General features: G+C 29.6%; 1 protein-coding gene across 1 annotated transcript; it reads right to left on the reverse strand.

Moving 5' to 3' along the window:
• Window positions 1-337: 337 nt before the first annotated feature.
• Window positions 338-2,072, reverse strand: LOC11430960 (protein WUSCHEL). Its single transcript, XM_003612110.3, has 3 exons — window positions 1,448-2,072; window positions 1,247-1,344; window positions 338-909 (listed from the first exon to the last, which is right to left on the reverse strand). Exons 1-3 carry the CDS (start codon window positions 1,875-1,877, stop codon window positions 529-531), a joined length of 909 nt encoding a protein of 302 aa, XP_003612158.1. The 5' UTR covers window positions 1,878-2,072; the 3' UTR covers window positions 338-528.
• Between the last annotated feature and the right edge of the window lie 19,500 nt (window positions 2,073-21,572).

Consider the following 21,572-nt stretch of genomic DNA (forward strand, 5'->3'; position numbering starts at 1 on the left):
TACTAACCCAAAAACTCATCCAAAAAAAAAACATGTCCTAACTACGTCACTAATTCATAGAAAACGATGGAGTTTGATGCAGCACATGATTTTGCACTGGTTGCAAACCAAATATGATGCTACCACTTGAGTAAAGTTGTTGGCTAATTATGTGTTGTGTGTGATTAACTTTTACTAACATTCCATCATCACTTTTAGTATATTAGTATCTTTTTGTAAAGCCAATCATTTGAATTAGCAAATTAATGCAAAGAATGTTTGTAGGGAAATGGACAACAAAAATAACATAACAATAATTATTACTAATAATCAGTCATTGTCAGTCCAATTAAGTTGCCTACATGACACTTGTCAAGTTAGGAACAACTCTTGACTAAAAACAGAAACAAACTAACTACATTAATTTTCACATTCATTAAATATATATAACCTTAACACATACCCTAAATTCATTATATATATGTAGCATACTATTATTATATATAAGATAAATTAAGCTTCATCTTCAAATCTTTAAACTTAGCAAATTTAATTAGCATAATCTGGTGACCTACAGCCGTAAGAGTTGAGGCTAAGTTCCAAGGAAGTAGTACGAGAACCATACATGAATCCAGCATCTTCAGCTTGATACCAACCACCATAGTTAGATGAATTTGATTTGAGGTTACAATAGCCACCATGAATGTCTTCACCATGCATAGGGAATAAAGGGAGGGTTTCAATTTCAGGTGAACCATTTTCTTGTCCTTGATCATATTCTTCCATGATTTCTTCATTTGGTCTTATTTTTTCAAATAAGTTGGCATAAGCTGAAGAATATGGATCGACATGATGACCAATCCATCCTATGTGAGGGTTTATGGTACTTCCAACTTGACTGCTGCTACATCCAGCTGAAATTGTACACTCCTAAGAAAAAGAAGAAAAAAAATCAAAACTTGATATTTCAACATTTTGCAGAAGAAAATAAATATATGTGACATGTCTAAAGCTATACCTAAAATATAGAGTTTTAATAATCTACAGAAGCATTAACTAGTTATGATTCAATATACAAGTGTTACTTTCACTTCATAAATTAAAGTTTTATTTTTAATGCTTAGGTTTATGAGGTTGTTCTTCTTATTATGGAAATTTTCTGGATTGTCCTTTTGGTTATTAAATAAAAGATCATGGATTTGAATGCATTGCAAAGGGAAAGAAAACTTGAAATAATAGTATAAAGTTTTTCATGTCAATAACTTACCCTAAAACTCTTTTCCATGGGGACAGATCCATATCCATAGTTACCAATCTGGCCTACAGTAACCATCTCAGCAGAAGAACATGAAGCAGAAGAAAGCCCTAAATAAACACACACACAAAAATTAATATAGGATATAGTATATAATATTTAATCAATTAGTTACTTTTTTTTTTCTTGTCTCAAAAAGGAAAAAGAATATACCAGCAGATGAAATGTTGTAAGTAGAATGGTTGGTATGAACATTAATGTTTTGTTGTTGTTCATGATGATCAGGTTTCCAATTAGCAGCAGAAATAATAGTATTGTTGTTTGGTGCTCTTTGAATGATGGGAACAACATTAACATCAGAAGTGAACCTTTTCTTCTGTCTTTCTCTAGCTTTGTGATTTTGAAACCAATAAAAGACATTTTTGCCTTCAATCTTACCATACTGTCTTAACCTAGCAGAGATTCTCTGAATCTGTTCTGCACTTGGTGATCTAATTCCATTGTTGTAGTAAAGATCCTTCAATATTCTTATCTGATCTGTTGTTGGTGTCCACCTTGTACTACTTTGTCTGCTTCCCATAATCCCATTGTTTGGTGAATGTTGTTGTGTCTGTGGTTGTTGTTGTTGTTGAGGCTGTTCCATGTTTTTGTTGGACTGAAAACAAGAACAAAACAAAGAGAAGAAAACAAAAAATAAAATAAAAGATAGAATAGAGAGGGTAGGTGAGTGTGAAAGAGAGTACTACTGCATGTAATGTATTGTATTGGTAGGTTATATATATAAATATAAATAATATGAATATGATGATATAGGGCATGCACATGGTACATGGAGTGATAAAGAGAGAAAATCAGAAATGATATCTGGGAGAGAAGGACTGAAGTTGACAGAGAGATGTTCATAAAAAGGGAAGGGACAAAAGAGAGCTTAGAAAGTGACCAGGAATTTACTTGGATCAAAAGGCATTGTATGCCAGGTATATTGTAAAAAATAATGTATTTGCATACATTGATTAAATTTTAAATTAGAAAATAAAGGGTATGTATGTAAATGTACTGTAATGTATCTATGTATGAAATGATATGAAAAAAAGTAGATGTTACTGAATGAATGAATGAAATAGAATGATGCTAGTGTGATTTGGGAGTTCTCAATAGGTTCTTCTTTTGATGTGGAAATCAGACATGGCCCCTACATGAATATATCATTTTTCAATAGCTACTAAGATATTGTTGTACTAGAGCAAAAAAAGTGGAGGGTAAAAATGTATTTTTCATTAGTATGAATCTCATATGTATGGTATGGGTCCCAATATATATGAACCTTGTTTTCATTAGGGTTTTAAATTTATTTTGTTCTGCATATTGGTACACATATTCTAAAGTTATATCAGGAAGTATAACTTTTCTAACTGTACTTTTGATGCAGTGGTAGAATTGATGATACTGATGAGCAAAGAAGACTATATATTATGGTTTTGTATGGTACAATTTCTATATATGTGTGACAAAGATTTTGAATTATACAGTTTCTTGAGTCTCTATAAGAGAATAGGTACTCTCAAAATGTCTAATTAATAATTATATCTGCACAAGACTTGATTATGATCAGTACTGGGAAATGACCAAAAACAGAAAATATAGTATGTAAATAAAGCCTTTTTTTAGTTATACGTTCCTTTCAATTAATATTCATTTTCTTGTAATTAATTAATCTTTCTTTCTCTCAGTCAAGATCACACAATAAGGTTAGGATTCTCTTTAACATGTCACATTTTTCTACTAAAGTGATTGCACTTTATGTGAAGATAATAAAATAGAGAGATATGTATATGATAGGGTTGAAATGTAAAGGGAATTATTCTTAAACTTTATATAGTTAGCTTTTTGAAGTGATTTAGTTACAAATTATTGGAGGAGATGACAAATAAACTAACACTTTGCTTTGTCTTCTTTTTGTCTCTATGCACACGGCCACAATATCTCCTATCCCAATATAAAACAAATAGTATATTCATACGGAAATGCATGATTTCATCAAATGGTATCATGTGAAAGTTTTGTATCCATCGCTCTATAAATATATTAGATAGATGAGATGAGATTCTAATAAAATTTGTGATGAAAAACCACTAAATATACTTGTAAAAATACCCCACCAAATCAGTATAAAATTTTAATGAGATGATCTATTCCTCAACTTTTTATGTTGTTTAATTTCCGTGTAAATAAGGATTGATAAAATTAATTTATAAAAAGATTCATAAAATTAAGGGACAACAACTACTAATTTGGATTTTGTTTTGATTAGGGGTGTTAAAACGAGCCGACCTTGCCGGTCCGTCTCGTTTAACCCGTCGTTTTAGGTAAGATCAGTAGAGATTTTCAACATAAAACTTTCAAGTTTTCTCGTCTCGTTTAACACGTTGAGAAAGCGAGACAGTACAAACTAGCTCAATGGCTAGTTTACAAAAATTGTAATCTTTTATTGCTTGCACATATGGTTACAGTATCTTACGTTGATTAAATATGGATTAAACATATGTGTTTATAAATGAGGAAAATCATCAACTTACAAATTGATGTTAAAATTATTGAATTAGACTCGGCTCAAAATTTAAAATGATATTGCACTCTATCTAAAATTTTCTGAGTCACCTATTATCAAGTCACTTTTATTGATGCAAACAATTATTAACTTGATTGATTAATGTTAGAAATATGTTTGGTTTCACTTTTATATATCTTAGAAGTGTTTTTCAAGTACCAAAAGTAAGGCGTCGTTTAACGTGCGAGATGCATTTTTACTAAAAAAAGAATTTAACATTGGTGCTATAACGTGCAACTGTAGGTAAATCTACTGTTAGTTACCTGATTTTGTGTGTAATTTTAATTTTAAGAATTATATTCTCAAATTGAAGGCAAAGGGCATTTAAGGTACTTCAAATTCACTACCTTTCCTCTCTTTTATTGTCCTTTACCCTGAAACAAGAGAATATCCATTCCTCCCGGTTTAATACACGCCTTAATTAACATTGTTTATTTTTAAAAGTTAATCCCTCCCTTTTTATTTTATTATATTTCTTTTTTGGTAGTGTTTTTATTATATTTATTTGATTATTAATCATTTAACACCATCAATCTTAATAAATTATTACGATAGAATAACATATGGAAAATAGTACATTAATTGAACACATAATTTCTAATAAAAAAATTAAGGTTAAATATATTTTTGGTCCTTATAAATATATCAATTTTTCGTTTTAATCCCTCTAAAATTTTCAATCACTACTTTCGGTACCTATTTTTAATTTAATTTTTGTATTTTTTAATAAAATTGTGCAAAAATGTGTTAAATATTCTAAAAAAAATCCCAAAAAAAACTAGAATTTTTTAACAAAACAGAAATTAAATATGAATTTTTAACCTTAAAACATTTAAAAATTCATACTAAATTCATGTTTTGTTAAAAAAATCTAACTTTTTTTAGGAGAGATTCTTATTATATTATGAATTTTTCTGCAAAATTTTATTCAAAAATATGAATCTACGTATGAGTTCACTTTAAAGGAGGGACCAAAAGTGAATATGAAAAATTTTTGAGAGACTAAAAGTTGAACAAATTTTGTATTGGGACTAAAATGAAAAGTTGACATATTTATGGGGACCAAAAACATATTTAACCCAAAAAATTATAAACGTTTACAACTAAATTTTAATTAAAAAAAATTATACAAACATTTCAATCCTTGGAAAATTCTCATATATATAATGATAGTTTGTCTTTGGAAGATTCTCGGATAACGGAAGTTAGTCTTTAGAAGAATTTCACAAGATAAAGTTAGTCTTTGGAAGTTTCTCATAGAACAAAAGTTAGTCTTTCGAAGTTTCTAATAGAACGAAAGTTAGTCTTTAGAAGTTTCTCATAGAACAAAAGTCCGTCTTTAGAAGTTTCTCATTAAACAAGAGTTAGTCTTTAAAATATTCTCATAGAACGGAAATTAGTCTATAGAAGTTTCTCATAGAACATAAGTTAGTTTTTGAAAGATTCTCATACAACAGAAGTTAGTTTTTAGAAGTTTCTCATAGAACAAAAGTTAGTCTATAGAAGTTTCTTATAGAACAAAAGTTAGTCTTTGAAAGATTCTCATAGAACGAAAGTTAGTCTTTGAAAGTTTATCATAAAACAAAAGTTAGTATTTGAAAGATTCTCATAGAACGGAAGTTAGTATTTAGAAATTTTTCATATACCATAAGTTAGTCTTTGAAAGATTTTCATAGACCGTTACTGTTCGTTTGAACATGTTCAGTTTGCTCCGAGCACCTCTGTGAGACAAGTTCCAATAGATGATACTTTAAGTAAATTTTTGAAGTTAGATTTTTTTTATTTTTTTTTTTATAATTGAAATCCGAAATAGTATTGTGATTAAATAAAAAAAAAGTAATAACTTTATTCATAGTGGTAGATTAAAACAGAGGTAATCATACCTGTTTAATATATTGAATGACCGATAAACTAAAGTTAATTTGAACTCTTATTAATTAGATTTTTTTTTTTTGACAATCAATTAATTAGATATATTTTTAAGATTATATTATTAATTATTCATAGTGTTTTTATATTTTAAGTATAGTTGTACTATTGTCCACTATTTTATCATTCTCATAAAAATAGGTATATCGTTATAAAATTTAACCTTTTTAGTTTCAATAAACGGTGATTTATTGTTTCAATTTTAAATATGAGAGTAAAATACCACATAATATCAAAATTCTAAATAAAATCAAACTAAAAAAAATCAAATAATATTTAAAAAAACCTATTTATGTGGAAACCGTTTTTTTAAATAAAATGAACGTTACACTCAGTATAATACAAAAGGCATGCGACGAATTTTAAAATTACTGAACGTTTTATCAAGCATGCCCAACCTTAGATTCAATGAACAAAAATTAAAGGATTGCTTTTTTAAGAATTTACAAGCTCGTTTAGTTGGTTAATGACAGAAAATATTAAATGTAGGAGAACATAAGCTAAATAAATAGTTGCTGGGATTTTTACAGTTATCCCATCTTTGACAAAAACACCCTTTATTACAATTTCATTTCAAAATCAGTAACTTTTTAAAAGATCAACTTTAATGATTAAATTTAAAATATACAATTTTAATGGGTCAACTTGTCAAGAGATCCATGCCATTCAATAGCTACTTACTATATCCAAAGGCTAACAATCAATTTTCATCAAAAAATAAATAAATAAATTGAGTCTCCTACAATAAAAGACCCATTAAGGACACTTACTATAGCCAACACCTAAAAGTAATTCTAACATAATTTACTTGAAGTTATTATTTATAGTTCTTGATTGTGGAGTTGATTCTAGCAAAAAATTATTTTTCAACTTACCCTTGTATTAATATATCAAAACACAAACTATTTTATCTACGACTCATTTTTAATTGGAATTAATTGACTCAAACTCAATTTTTCTCAAAGTATAATCAAACATATATTAACCTTATGTTTAGTTTTAGAGTAGGTATATCAGAATCACGAACATACCCACAAGATACCAAACACAGTAAATGAATTGATATTATTGAAACGGTGTTCATGTGAATTTTCATGGTATAAAAAGATTTTGTGTTAGCAATTTATTTATGAATTAAGAGCAAATAGGAGAAAAAGGAAAATATATAGGCGCATAGGGTGTTGGTAGCTAGGGCTAGGGGAATGGTAGGATAGGAATGTAAATGTAAGTTGAAGACTTTTTGATGGCAACATGTCTTTATAATTCAATTTATGCGACTGAGCACGCGCCCCAAAAAGTAAATGCTCTTTAGCATTAAATGCAAAGTATGTCATGGTTTCTGGATCTTTATCTTGTTGTGAGATCATAACTCGAAAGCTACATCATTTTTTTGCCACTGCTTCACCCACCACCTTTCACCGTTTTATGCTGCTATTACAACCGCCCTTGAAAGTGAGTGAACTTATGATTAAGACCACAGTGAAACCTGAAAACGTATATGTGCCCTCGCTGCATGCAATCTTCCTTCTAAAATGCTACCCAAATTAAAAACTTACATGAATTCATATGTACAAAGTTTTTATCAATTCAAGTGATCATGAGTCAGTTAATTAATTTCAATAGGTATGTAACAACTAGGCAAGTTTGTTTATGGCATGCACATCCATCACTTAAAAATGTCCTAGTTTAATATATTCATGTGCCGATAGTAAAAATGTTTTACTTATATATATAATATATATTTTATTGTGGTGTTATGTCATATTCTTACTATCTACGGTACTACTTGTTAATGGTATTTATACAAATTTTGTTTTATCTTTAATACTTCGATTTGATTCATGTAGTTGATCACACTTATCAGAATAGACCTTGGGTGCGTTTGATTTGCTAAAAAACGAAGGACGTGACATAACAACTTCAGTTATTCAGTGTTTGATTTGTAAAACTGTTTCAGATACAGGACAAACTGAAAGCAAAGGACAAGACAAAAACTGATATTTTTGTTCCTCACCAAACCACATCACAACTTTTTGTTCCAGGTACAAGTTGTCTAAAATACCAAAATAACATTTCGTCCCCAAAAATCGTATAAAACAAAAAATTAATCAATGCCATAAAAATTTGTCATGTTTTGTTCTCCCTCTTTCGTGTATTGTTCTCTTATGTACAGTATTTGTTGTTTTGCAAACCAAACGCATCCCTTGTTGTTGTAATTTTTAGGCAAAGAGACTATTGATAATTTAGAGTTCAAATTCTTTCAAAAAAAAATTTAGAGTTCAAATGAAAACCAAAGAAATAATATGTAAAACTTTATCAAAACACTCATCTTGATATTATTCATCGACCATTTGATCATAACTACGTACACTTGACGGAGTTGAATTTTTGTATAAAAAAATAAAAGATCATGCTAACATCATTTAAGATGTGTAAATTATATTAATTTCCTTAAATAATGCCTTATTTTCAAAAATTAAATTATAATCACATAACCGAAATTTGTGGACCATTGGAAGCAAATGAAGACACATAAAAAGAACATAATTTACCGTAAAACAAAAAGAACATAATTTGTCTTTGTATCGTGTGTGCGTAAGCTACGGGTAGTACAAGTTATACATAAAAACAAACGAATAAGGAAAACCAAGGTGGATGGAACTATTCAATCTTTCCTTTCTGAATTCATTCTGTTGTAACAGTCTCATGGTTGATCTTGATCGATGCAAAACCAAAAAACATTCAAAATAATATACATTCTCTCTTCCTTCGTCTACGTGTCTTTATGTTTTTCAACTTTTCAGATTACACAATTTGCTTGATTTTGACACCGCCATCATGAGATTTTCCTTTCCTTATCATGCATTTACATAGATGCCAACCTTTCCTAGGGTATTTTCCTTTATTTTATCCCTTCTCTCTTCTTTTTTTACTCAACAATTATAGTTTTCTATATTTTCTTCCATTTTAAATTGGTTCTCTACTTCAATTTTCTTACAAGATTATATTGAGGTAACACATTTAATTGTTGCGACACCAAGTTAATAATAACAAATTAATTTTTTAGTAAAATAAAAAATGTAAATAAAGAAATGCCACGTGTGAGAAAATGAAATTATTACAACAGTTTCAAATTTTGAAAGCCTTCGTTTCCATCCCAAAATCATCCTTTGATGATGCACGAGAGGTACTCGGGTATTGGTTAGTATAACCCATGATCATATTGTTGGATCTTGGTTGAATATCTATAAGGAATTAGAAGAAAAGAAATATGAGTTAGCATAATCAAAAGAAGATTGATGTTTTTGAATATTTTTTGAGATTTTGGGGATTTTTAATTATTTAGGAGAAACTTGGTTTCAAGAACATGAAGAATAATAAGCTCACTACAAATTTCATAGATGTCACGAAAATTAATGGTGTCGCCTTAGGTGAATTTGGGGGGAAATTGAGTGAACCAAATTATATAGAAAGGAAAAAAATACTTAGAGGATCAAAATCCTTTTTTTAGCAATACTTGTATTTAAATCAAAACAAAATTTGTGATTGAGATTATTATGTAATTATGCAATCTCATTTGTTTGATTGATTAAGACAACAACTAGTATTCACACTTGGCAAAACATATTTAAAATAAAATAAAAATATGGATCTTCCGATCAAAATTAGAGAGTTCTTTCTTCTTAATCCTACGATACATTAAGAAAAAGCAACGTTGATTAACTAGAAGTTCGAAAAAGAGATAAATAAAATTTAATAGAAAGGTAATCAAATCAATTATCAACTCAAATACTACATAAAAAAAAAAAAAAAAAAAAAAAATCAAATGAATTTTTTAGTAACATTCCTTTTTCAATCCTTGTTGTAGCATTCACTCTCTTGTAGGTAAAATCAATGTGTATCCCATATTTTAGATATTGGTCTCACATTAAAGTGGTGAAATCTATATTAATTTTACTTAATAAGAAAGTAAGTACTATAGTGAGTGTGAATTACCATAATTTTGTTTGTGAATATTTTATTTACCTTGATTCTTTGTTGATATATATCTCTCTCTCATGCAAAACCCTGAACTTGCTTACCTCATATAAGGGAACCCTAGCTAGAGAGAGAGGCAGCCGCAGAGGTTCACTTCCTAGTCTTACGGGTAATCATCTTGTTGCACTAATTTTCCACCCGTATCTCTAAAGATATCATTCCATATCTCTCAATCTTAGCCTTCTACTTCTACTTCTACTATACTGCTCTCATTTTATTTTTCCTTTCTTTCTTTCCTTCCATGTTTTCGATCGATTCGATAGTGACTTACTTTCCAACCCTTACAAAAAGTTTTTTCTTAGACATATATATAAAGGCTTCTCTTTTTATTTTAAAGGAATTTATTTATATTCAAATGGAATTTCGCATGATTTCTTCGACATAATTATGGATAGACTCCCACGTAATAATTTTCACTGTTTACTTTGATTCTTTAAAGGTATTGAAGGGAAGTGTTTGTAACTTGAGGGATAGACTCGGTTCAAAAGTGGAATCCTATTATTTTTAATAAAATATTATTCTCTTATTATAAATAAATTTATCTTTTAATAAAAATGGTAAAAATCCATCTTCAACTAATTTTTTTTTTACTAAAAACCTTTAAATCAATTTTAAAAAAGTTCATATCAGACACACTCATAACTTCAATAACAAAAAGAATATAGCGACAATATCTATCCTAGTCACAACCGTTTGAATAGGATTCTCTTAATTATTTTACTTTTTTTTACAAAAGGATTCACTTAATTATTTTTCAACTGCGTAAAAAATTAAAAATTAAAACAGAATAAATAATTGAAGAAAACGTATTGAATGAGTATATAATGCAGGTGAACTGAAAATTGAATCACAGTTTAATATTTATGCAAGACAATTTACTTTATTTTTTTTTAATTAGCAAAATATATTAAAATGCCACCAATTCGATCACAAGAAGTTTGAATTGCTCATTTCACACCTTTTATTATCATCTTTGTAATGAGTTGGTGTACTCACTGTACTCCATTATATTTTATTTTTCATTATCATTTATATGATTGGTAAAAGGTTAAAATAAATATTTTTTTTTAATTTTAAATTGATAAAATAGGATATTTAAAGATTAGTTTCTTTCAAAGTTATATAGTTAGTACAATAAAATGCCCAAAATATGCCACCGATAAAGTACAAATATATTAAAGAAAGAAAGAAAAGTACTCCTTATTATTTTTTTAAGTATTCGTTGTTATTTTTAAAAATGGTTAAATCTAGCTGAAGGAACTAATAACAGTCTCTTAAACATGTTAAATTCAGGTCGAGAGATGAAGATGATGTAATAACTCAAGCAATTCGTATATTTTTCCCCTTCAATGAGGTTTGATCTCTAGTCATTTAATCCTATCAACTCCTATAAATCAGTTGAGTTACCAAATCTCCAAACAATTCATAGAATGAAAGTTGTATATAACATAAAAAGTTAACATGTGAAAATGCAACCATTTATGCAATTTAAAACGTCGTCCGACTTGTTCCATTTATTCTCGGTGTTTTGCTCCTATGGAAGGGGTTCTCGACTCGCAAATTGTTTTCCTTTGATTTGACATTTTGTGGTATGATTGATCTGAATATCGTGAAATGAAGCTACGTTCTCATTCAAGATTGTGATTGAGCAATTGGCAGATTGTATTAATCTCTCTTCTCCAAAATGATTTTTGGGTAAGTCAATCGATTCTCTTTTTACGCTCTACAAGTGGGTAGTTGAACCCTCCCTCTATTTGGTTAGACGGTTTTTTGTGGTGTGGGTCTTTAATCCCTATAACTTTTCGCATTCTTATTTGTAATGAGTTTGAGTACCTGATGTTAGCCCTTTATCATTAATATATTACTTCCTTTGTCCTTATATGTAAGCATTTTTTTCTTCTAATAAAAAGGTGCTTACATATAGGGACGGAGGGAGTATATTTATCATTCAAAAGAATACAACTTAACATACATTTGGTCACCACAACTAACTTTTTGTGACGCTTCTATTGAGTTATTGATGTTGGCCATGCCATGCAATGATCGTAGTTTTTTTTCAAAGGAAATGGCCAAATGGGATCCCGGTAATTTAAAATCCAAATGAAGGCGAGTAAAATTTGGTTAAATTTTTTTTAATCATATTCAAAATTTGGCACTCTCATCATGGTTTAATTTGCTTAGCATTTCTTAAACAAGTTGTTTAATAGACAAATGTCAGGTTTTCAAAAAAAAAAACTCAGGTTTTAAAATATACTACGCTACTCTACATTCCTTTTCTTTTGATGTTTAAAAACTGAAGTTTTTTTTTTGTAGGGGAAAAATTGAGAAGTTATTAGCTGATATACATTTATTTAAATTAAGATTAAGACTCTATTTAATTATATGCGTAAGCACTTAAGTTATATTTGAAGTATATTCGATGTAGCAGGAGGGAGTCTGTCCTTTAGCAAAAGTTTGAATTAGGTTCTTATCAATTGTACACACTTTTGGAAATCTTTTCAAAAGCCCTATATAATTGCTTTGAGCCCTTGACCGGCAGTCTAATCATTTTCATTGCTTTGATTTTGAGCAGAGAATGGTTAACTCATGGGTCTATGAAAAAAGAAAATCAAATTAGGTATACTTAATTTCATTTTGTTTGGAGTGAGGAATTGAGGGTTTTGAGGGATAAAAAATATACGAAGAAATGAAGAATTTTTTTACATTTTTTAAATAGTGTTGTGAATTTGGATTCAAAATCACACTAATATAAACTATGATGTGTGGAGCAAAGGAAAGTAGTAACCAATAACAAAGTGAACACAAGCAACAACAATAATAATAACAACACCTAGATCTAATCTAGTAATCAAAGTGAAAAGCTCAAAACCACAAGCAAAAGATAAAGAGAGAAGAGAAAACAAACACACCAAGATTGTTGACCTAGTTCGGTCCAACTTGACCTAATCTGGGTGAGAGATTGATCTCTCCAATCCACTATCAATGAGTTCTTACAGAGGGATACAAATGGGTTACAAGAAATTAGCTTAAACAAGCTCACAAAGAACAAACCTAAGTTCTACCCATTTTCTCAATCTCACAAATGAACAAGACACTCAATGATTTTCACTCACCCAAGGTGTTTACAATGTTTCCGAACCCAAGAGAACTCTAATCAAAGACCCTCATGCCCTAAAGTTACCTCATTTGATTTCCCAAGTTTTCCTCTCTTGAAGTTCTCTCTCCTCTATCTTCAAAAATGAGCTGAAACACTTAAATAGTACACAGTGACAGACAAAATCGCGCCGCGCCAGTGAACGGTTGAAGCGTACGACCCAAGGTACGACAACCTTATCCACAAATTGCGTCACGCCTGCACAAAATCGCGCCACGATTTTCAGCTTTCACAGCATCACAATTTGAAGACAATTTCAACAAATAGTATTTAAAAAAATGATAAATTAATGCTTATTATTAACATATATTTAATTTAAGAACAAAGATTAAATTTGGATAATTCATGTAAACCATTTAAAAATCTCCTAAAACATTCCTCCTAAAGGGGATTGCTTCCTTGTATCAAAAGTCTTATTGACAAATGTTTTCATGTTGTGTATTCGATTGATGTTGTGAGCCAACGAGTGCAAGTGTATGTGAAAAAAATTGCTTGAGAGGGGAGCATACCGAGATGAATGGAGGAATTTACATATGATGAGTTGTTATATGTCAAGTGTGAGTTATAAGTCCCACTTGTATGAAATACATGCAATATATGTGTTAGAAGCCCCACCAGGATGAACTATCCATGATCTCTTTATTTTCTTTTATTGTGGTGTTTCAAAGTCCAATCTAATTTTATTGCTTTTAAGAAAAATCAAGGCAACAATATTTATAGAAAGATAGTGGATATTGTTGAACTTATAAGATTAGACAAGGATTTGTAAACATGAGAGTAGTCTATAAACTCTTGGGGTGACATAGGTAATTGGATTTAATGGATTTTAGCAACATAACAACCATGAGAGAAGAGGGTTATGTTTGTAAAGCACGTCTTTGTACCTTGAAGATGACATTAATTATTTTAGAGTTACCTTGCCATTATACTTGAATTCCCATAACAATTGAAAGGATTGAGATTTGGATTGTTCTTTGTTGTGATAAACTCGACAATTTCAAGACATCTTTTATTAAATTACAAATTTTCTAAAGAAATCAATCATCAAACTCTCAAATATTTGAAAACATCTAACTAAACACTTAAGAAAACTACATTATATTCAACATAAAGTTTCACCCTCCTAAAGCTATGGGTTTGATCCAAGTCCAACCTCAAATCTTTAAGAACCTCACACTATAATGCCGCATAAACACTACATGATCCCAAAAACTATAAAAACTCACAAATTAACTCTCCATTCTCATTACAATGAGCTTACCACGCTTGGCTTTCTTTCAATTTGAAAGACTTTCTATAAATGTTGGGTCAGTGGATTTATATCCTCTTAATTGTAAAAATAAAATAAAATTTTGAGAGATACGTGTCTTATCATTAAAATACATTGGATTTCACGTCGTAGAATCTAATAGATTTTAATAATGAAATCATCCCCGTAACTATCTCAAGTCTTTTTAAAATTGAGAGGATTCAAATCATGAGTCAGTTGCATAAAAAAATATTTATTGTATGTTTCCTTTCATTTTTGGATGAACCAAAATTGTTTTTAGATATATAGAATTGATTTTGACAAATTTAGCTCTTCTAGAGTATAATCAATTGTCATTAAAATTCATTCTACTTAAAACTATAAATTGTAAATTCTAACTCTAAAAATGATTTTTACACTTATTATTCAACTCACTTACTCCCTCCGGTCACATTTACAAGCAAAAATCAAATTTTAAGGTACATCCAATAATTAATGTATCCAACTCATAAATGTGACAAGATACATTAATTATTCAATGTATTTAAAAAATCATTTTTTGTTTATAAATGTGACAGAGGGGAGTATGTTAATGTGTGGTGTGTCCAAACATATTTCACTTTACTTTCAACTCAACTATTGTATAAATCGATTTTACATCACTAATCTACCCAAATATCAAATTTTCTCACCTGACAAACAAACACACTTGTGTTTGGAACTACAGATAGAGGAAGGAAAGATGCTATGAAGGATGGAAAGTTTACGGAAAATTGAACTTCCATAGTTTGGATATCCAAAGAAAAGGTGAGGAATGATCCTTTTTGGTGGGCCATACAACATAAATACTTTCCATCCAATATTGAGAAGAAAGAGGAAAGATTGTTCAATTTTTCAAATAGACATTCATGCCCTTGCTTTGGTTGGCGTGCATGAGTTATGTTCCAGTTTAGCTAGTGTTATATGACCAAGTGCAAGTACCAAATGTATGTCGCAACTAATATTTAAAAAGAATGATACATCAATAATTTAATTAATAAATAAATGCTATAGTAATATTTTATTTTAAAATACTATATAAATATATAGTATATTAATATAAATATTAACATATGTTTATATGAAAGTGTTTTATTCTAATGTAGGGATATTTGTGTCATTTACTAAATATATCACTTTCTTTCCTTTCACTTTCTATTCACTTTCACTTCTACCAAACAATCAAAAAATCATTTCACTTTCCTCTATTCACTTTTATTCCTTCAATAATCTTTCCTGCTACTTTCTTTCCTTTTCTTTCTTTTGTCATCCAAACAAAGCCCTTATTATGTGATATATATCATTGTATGTATAACTGTCGTATTCATATATGTATGAATTATAACCCGCGCGTGAGATTGCTTCTACTGCAGCAGTACTTGAGTTTCCATTCTTTAAATTAAATATTTGATCTTATTTTAGGATAAATTTTTGTTTTTCATATAACACCTTCTGCATATTCCTGTTCAGATTGATGAAAACATTGAAAAGTCTTGTCATATATCAGATTCAGACATTTATCGAGGTGCATTGCATTGCCATTGTCTCAACTCAATGTCTCTCATCTAATTTATAATTGATAATAATTGTCTAATTCAATATCACATTATTAGGATTTTGGTATTTATCAATCAACAAATCATATACTGACATTATATCAATCAAATGGAAGCAAGATATTTCAGTATCTTACAGGTACATTGTCAGAGTTTAAAAACAAAATACTCTGAAGCATACTATTTAGGAGTATTTTTCTGTAAAATAAAAGTGTGCTACTATTTAGTATTTTTATTTATAAAGTATAAAACAAATACTTATTTTTTAAATTTTAGATATTATGATCACCATCATTTTAAATTATAATGAATATTTTAAATGAATTTGCAACTCATTCTAAAAATTAGCTCAAAAGATGGATGTGGTCAAACACAATTATACACCAAATGATCATGAATCTAAGTAATGTTGGATTTATTTTTTATTAAATGGAAAAAATAAACAAGATAAAGAAACTAAGAAAAACAATTCCTAAGAACCTCAGAAACATCCGCTAACAAGATAAGGTTCAATTGAGGAGGTGGAGAAGTCTACATTTTTAAAATGTTCACACTATTCGGATCAAACTTTGCCAACTAATCAACACGCTCATTGTCTTCTCTAAAGGTGTGGTTGAAGGCCACCAACCAAGGGAGGGATATTTACTTTCTGATGAGAGAAAGTAATGTTCTATGGGGATAGAAATCATGTTGATGCTCCTTAGAAATCAAGTTCAAAGTCGTTTTAGAGTTGGATTCCATAATAATAGTCCGGTAACCAAGATCCCTAGCCAAATAAAGGCCTAGGTTGTGACTTCAATTAGCATATTAGAAGCTCTACCACGAGTACTAGTAATGTAGAATCTAAGTTCAATTGTTACATTGCAATTAGGGATGAGAATAAGGCATACCGACCTACAAGGATCTATAACAAGTAAGGTTAGGTCAGATTTTTTTCATAAATAGAGAAGGTCTATATTTTTTTTATTAGTCTATTTAACTTAAAAGGTCAGGCCACAAGCCATTAAAAAAGCCTCTTAGGCCTGCCGCCTATTTAAGTAAATATGAATAATAGTATTTATTATTATATTATGTTTTGTACTTTGAATTAAAATAAAAATTTGTTAACTTTTTTAGTAATTTAAGTTTATTAGTGTACACATTTTTTTTTTTTGCATATTTAAATGTATTATTATAAACTTGAATTGAAATATGATACAATATATAGTCAAATTCCCTAAAAACTCATGTTGATTATGAAAAAAAAAAGTTTAATCTAATTGATATATTAGTTTGTTAGTCTATTTAAATTTAGATCACATTACTTATTTAAATACGTTCATATGAAATAGGTTTTTAAACAGGCTAGCAGATCATATTAAGCTTTCAGAAAGCAAGATTCATGCCTTAAAAGTAAGCATATGACAGGTCGCATGTCAAACTTAGGCCTTCAAAAAAAAATTGGCAGGTTAGACTCAGGCCTTACAAAGCCTAGCCCAATCTAGTCTATTCTCACCCCTAATTGCAATCATAACCCGGTTCTAATACTATTTTAACAGTACAAAGAAAATAGAGAAAGGAACAAATCGATATAAGAACATTCTACAAAAGATGAACTAAGAGAATCATACCAAACAACAAACAAAAGAATAAACAAAGAGAATCAAAATACAATCATAAGTTTTGGGAACTCGACAACAAAGATTGAGAGTGATTTAAGGAGGATTGAACCACGCTCTAATTGTTACGTTAATTGTGCTTAAATTTTATCCCAAAAATTAACTTAAAGGATGAGGTGTCCAAACATATTAAAACACCAAAAAAATTGAAAACCTAGTGTGAGACTTCAAACAAACCAAACTCAAACCTAATGATCATAAATCTAAGTCAAAAGAGAAAGTGAAATGATTTTTTTACGTGTGTTTGTTGGAGTGAAATTGAAAAGAAAAAGAATATAAAACTTTATCTTCGAAGTAGAAAGTGAGAGAAAGCAAAAATATACTTCTAAGACCACAACTAAATGGTGTTGTAACATGTACAAGTATATTTTTTATCATTAAATTAATGAATTTTATCATATATTATTTGATTTAATGATGTGATTTATTGATTTAGTGATAAAAATTAATTTATATAATGTAAGACTTGTTTCATTAATGTACTATAAAAATAATTGAATTATTTTCTCACTTTCATTTTTCTTTGTAAAATGCAATCTAACCAAATACAGGTGTTATTGATTGTATCATTAGGCTCCTAATTTGATAAGCAACTTAAGTAAATGTTTATAGAATAAGTGTTTATGTATATGATATTTTTATAACAAAGAAAAAATAAAGTTAAAGAGGTGTCATCTTAAAAGCATTTTTTTTTTAACAAGCCAAAATGAAATTATATTACCATAAGCGATAGCAATCTCTTTGCATAAGGTGTGCCAAAAGACCACTATCAACAAACAAAGAGAAACAAAGTAACAAAGTCAAGAGGAAACAACCTCCAGTGATTAGCCAAAGCCCAAACAAACCATGGGACTTGACCACCACATCTGAGTTCCAAAAACAAAAGTGGCATTTTTAGCTTTCAGCCACGCTAAAGATAACAACTTAATTTTATCAAGTAATCTAGGAACCTCGGTAATCACATTTTTAAACAAACGATTATTACGCTCATTCCAAATCATCCAAGAAGTCAGAAGCCATATTAACTGTAGAAAAGACCTCCTAGCTTTGCCGAAACCTGACATACTAGTGAACTGCACAAAGTGATGAGAAATAGTGTTGGAGTCAACCCCGACACAACCTATTCAGTGACTCTTGCATAATTTATGCAGGGGTCGGGGTTCGAACCCCGAACACCCTACTTCTCCACATTTAATTGTGTGAGCTCTAGCCACTAGACAAATAGACCAAACAAAAAAAAAAGATTCTTAATTTTGAGTATTTAAATGGGTCTCACGTGTACACATGAATTATTTATAATTTTTTAATACGAGTATCTAACAAGCACTCATTAACTTCATTGGAGCACATGTGACAAAAGTTCTAATTGGATCCCACTAATATACAATGTATGCCAAACGAACATTGTAAAATTATTAATTTAATGAAAAATATTTTAGGATCCACTTAAGAATGTGATGTTTAAGTGTGACTCTCAGTCATATAAGACCTCCAAAAAAAAATCTTCAATGAAACTACTTATTAAGTACGAGGTCTTAAATGATTAACACCTTATCATTAAGGATAATCTTAATGGTATTATGGTTTGACTTTATAATTTCAATGGATAAAATTCAAATTCCTTCAACGATAATTGTAAGATGGATATTAGTGACATTTATCTTTCTCCATTTAAAAAATATATATATATATAAGACATAATATAAGTTGTTTTCAACAATATCATAAAAAGCTATTAAACATAGTTGAAACACCATATGAGCATGTCATAAGTTTTTTTTATCTGTTATCATAAGCATTCTTACGTATACTTATACGAGTAGAAGCAGATAACCTCAAGTTACTCGATTCAATCATAACCTATCTTGGGTGAGGTCCAAATATCTTAAATACATTCAAATCACTCAAGAGTTTAATAATGAATAAAAGATGAATCTTGCTAACCATTATTTTGAGGACACTACTTTTGATTAAACAATGATTAAACTACTTTATAAAAAGTTATGAGTAAATTACACTCTCCTCCCCTCAAAAATGCTTGAATTACACTCCCCTCATCTCTTATGTTAAAATATACACTTCACTCCTCTCTTATTCAAAACATATTAGAAAATATTTCACTCCCCTCCCTTGAGAGAAGCTTTAATTACATTCTCCTCCCCTTTTTTGTTAAAATGTACGCTTTAGTCCCTCAATTTTTTTTTATTTCTAACAATCTAACACACTTAAAAGAAAAATAGCATTGCGGGTTCATCTTAATATAATCAAATTTTGAATACATATTTTTCTCTGTTTTTTATTCACAATTTCAATAACATATAGTTTTAAACCCTATTATAAAATATGAAACAACCCAAAATAAAATTGAAATATGAGAAAAATTACTAAAGTCGATTAAGTATGGTTATTTAAAAGTGAATTTTATACTCTAAATTATAAAATTAATAACAAAATATTTAAATTTAATTGTCATTGACATTTAGATTATAAAGAAACGACATTATATTTTTTAAACTGTGATTCAAAATTAATATAAATTATACAAATATTTATTTATGTTAAAACAGATTAAAGTGTAGTCCATATTTAATTATTAAGGGAGATGGTTGTAATTCAAGCATCTTATAGGGGAGGGGAGTGTAAATTTTACTTTTCAAAGGAGGGGAGTGTATATTTTAACATAAGAGGGAAGGAGAGTGTAATTCAAGCATCTTTGAGATGAAGGGAATATAATTTACTCAAAAGTTATTATTTTGATTGCTTATTCAATATCCTGTGTATCTCCATAAAAGAAATAGAGAAGATCTTATCTTCCTAAGAATCAAAGTTCGTTAAATAATATGATTTCACAAGTCTAAATATCCGTTTTGAGTTGAATAATCAAGTATAAGCTCGAATTTTAGTACCCCGTGGATTTATAGTAAGAGTTTTGAGTGGTGATACATAAACACCTTTATGTGGCAACCACTCTTGTACACACTTTATTTTAAGGGCAATTTTGTAAAATACTATCTGCAACCAAGTGTATTCAACCATCTCTCCTACCCTTGATCCAACGGCTGAGAGCTATTAAGGAATTAAAAATATATATAAAAAAAAAGTGATCCTAAGAGTGTTTCAGAGATTTTCTACTTTTCTTCATCTCTTTCGTTTCATGCTTTTTTAACCTATCCTTTCAAGATTTATGCTAAACAATTTTTTTCTTTCCATTTGCTTTATCATATTATTCTTCTCATGAATTCATGTTGCGGCTACACGACAATACTATTAAATCAATTTTTTTCAATCAATTAACATCCTTTCAAACCTTTAATAATGGAAAAATATTATCCTTCCCAAAATTCTTCTAAGACTACACTTTTTCTAGAAAATTTGCAAGTTCATACGGAAGATATATGCAGCTCCTCACTACCTTCAATCTCTCACCATTCCACCACCATCATCATCAAATGTATTTCCGTACTCAACGCATCATTGTCGGCCACAGGTTTGGATTTGAATGGGGCGGTGGAGTTGCAGTGGTTGGGTTAGAAGGTTTGGAGAAGATAGTGAAATATTTGATAGTTATAAGTGTTCTGATCTCCCCCCCTCTCTCTCCCTCATGTTGCAGATTTTTTATTATTTTACCTTTTGTCTCTAGTCCGTTTAATAAATCTAAAGGTTGAGATTACCGCAGCAGAGATCAAAGCACAAAAACTGTAGGAGAAGATCCAGGTCCTGCTTTTTGTTGTATTAATAAAATGAATAAAAAAAGAAATTTAATGCCACATAGGGGTGGTATAGGAGTGGTAGGAGAAAAAAGATGTCGACCAAACATAACCCAAGAGTTTTAACATAGTAGTATTGTGATTTGTGATGTCCTTCCATTTTGTCACATAGCCAGCCACGTCAGCCATAAAGTAACATCATTACATTGCCATAACTTCAGGAGAATTGTTGTTCCCACATTTGGTTTGGCTGTGCACACGAGTAAATTACTCAAATGCCCTTCGGTAGTAAACTGCCGAAGTTTTTAGGAAACTGGCGGCAGTTAACTGTCGAGGAAAATGTTATAAGAATAGAACTGCATAGGAGTTTTTAGGAAACCGGCGGTAGTTAACTGCCGAG

The sequence above is a fragment of the Medicago truncatula genome, chromosome 5 (genome assembly GCF_003473485.1).
Source record: "Medicago truncatula cultivar Jemalong A17 chromosome 5, MtrunA17r5.0-ANR, whole genome shotgun sequence".
Taxonomy (NCBI): domain Eukaryota; kingdom Viridiplantae; phylum Streptophyta; class Magnoliopsida; order Fabales; family Fabaceae; genus Medicago; species Medicago truncatula.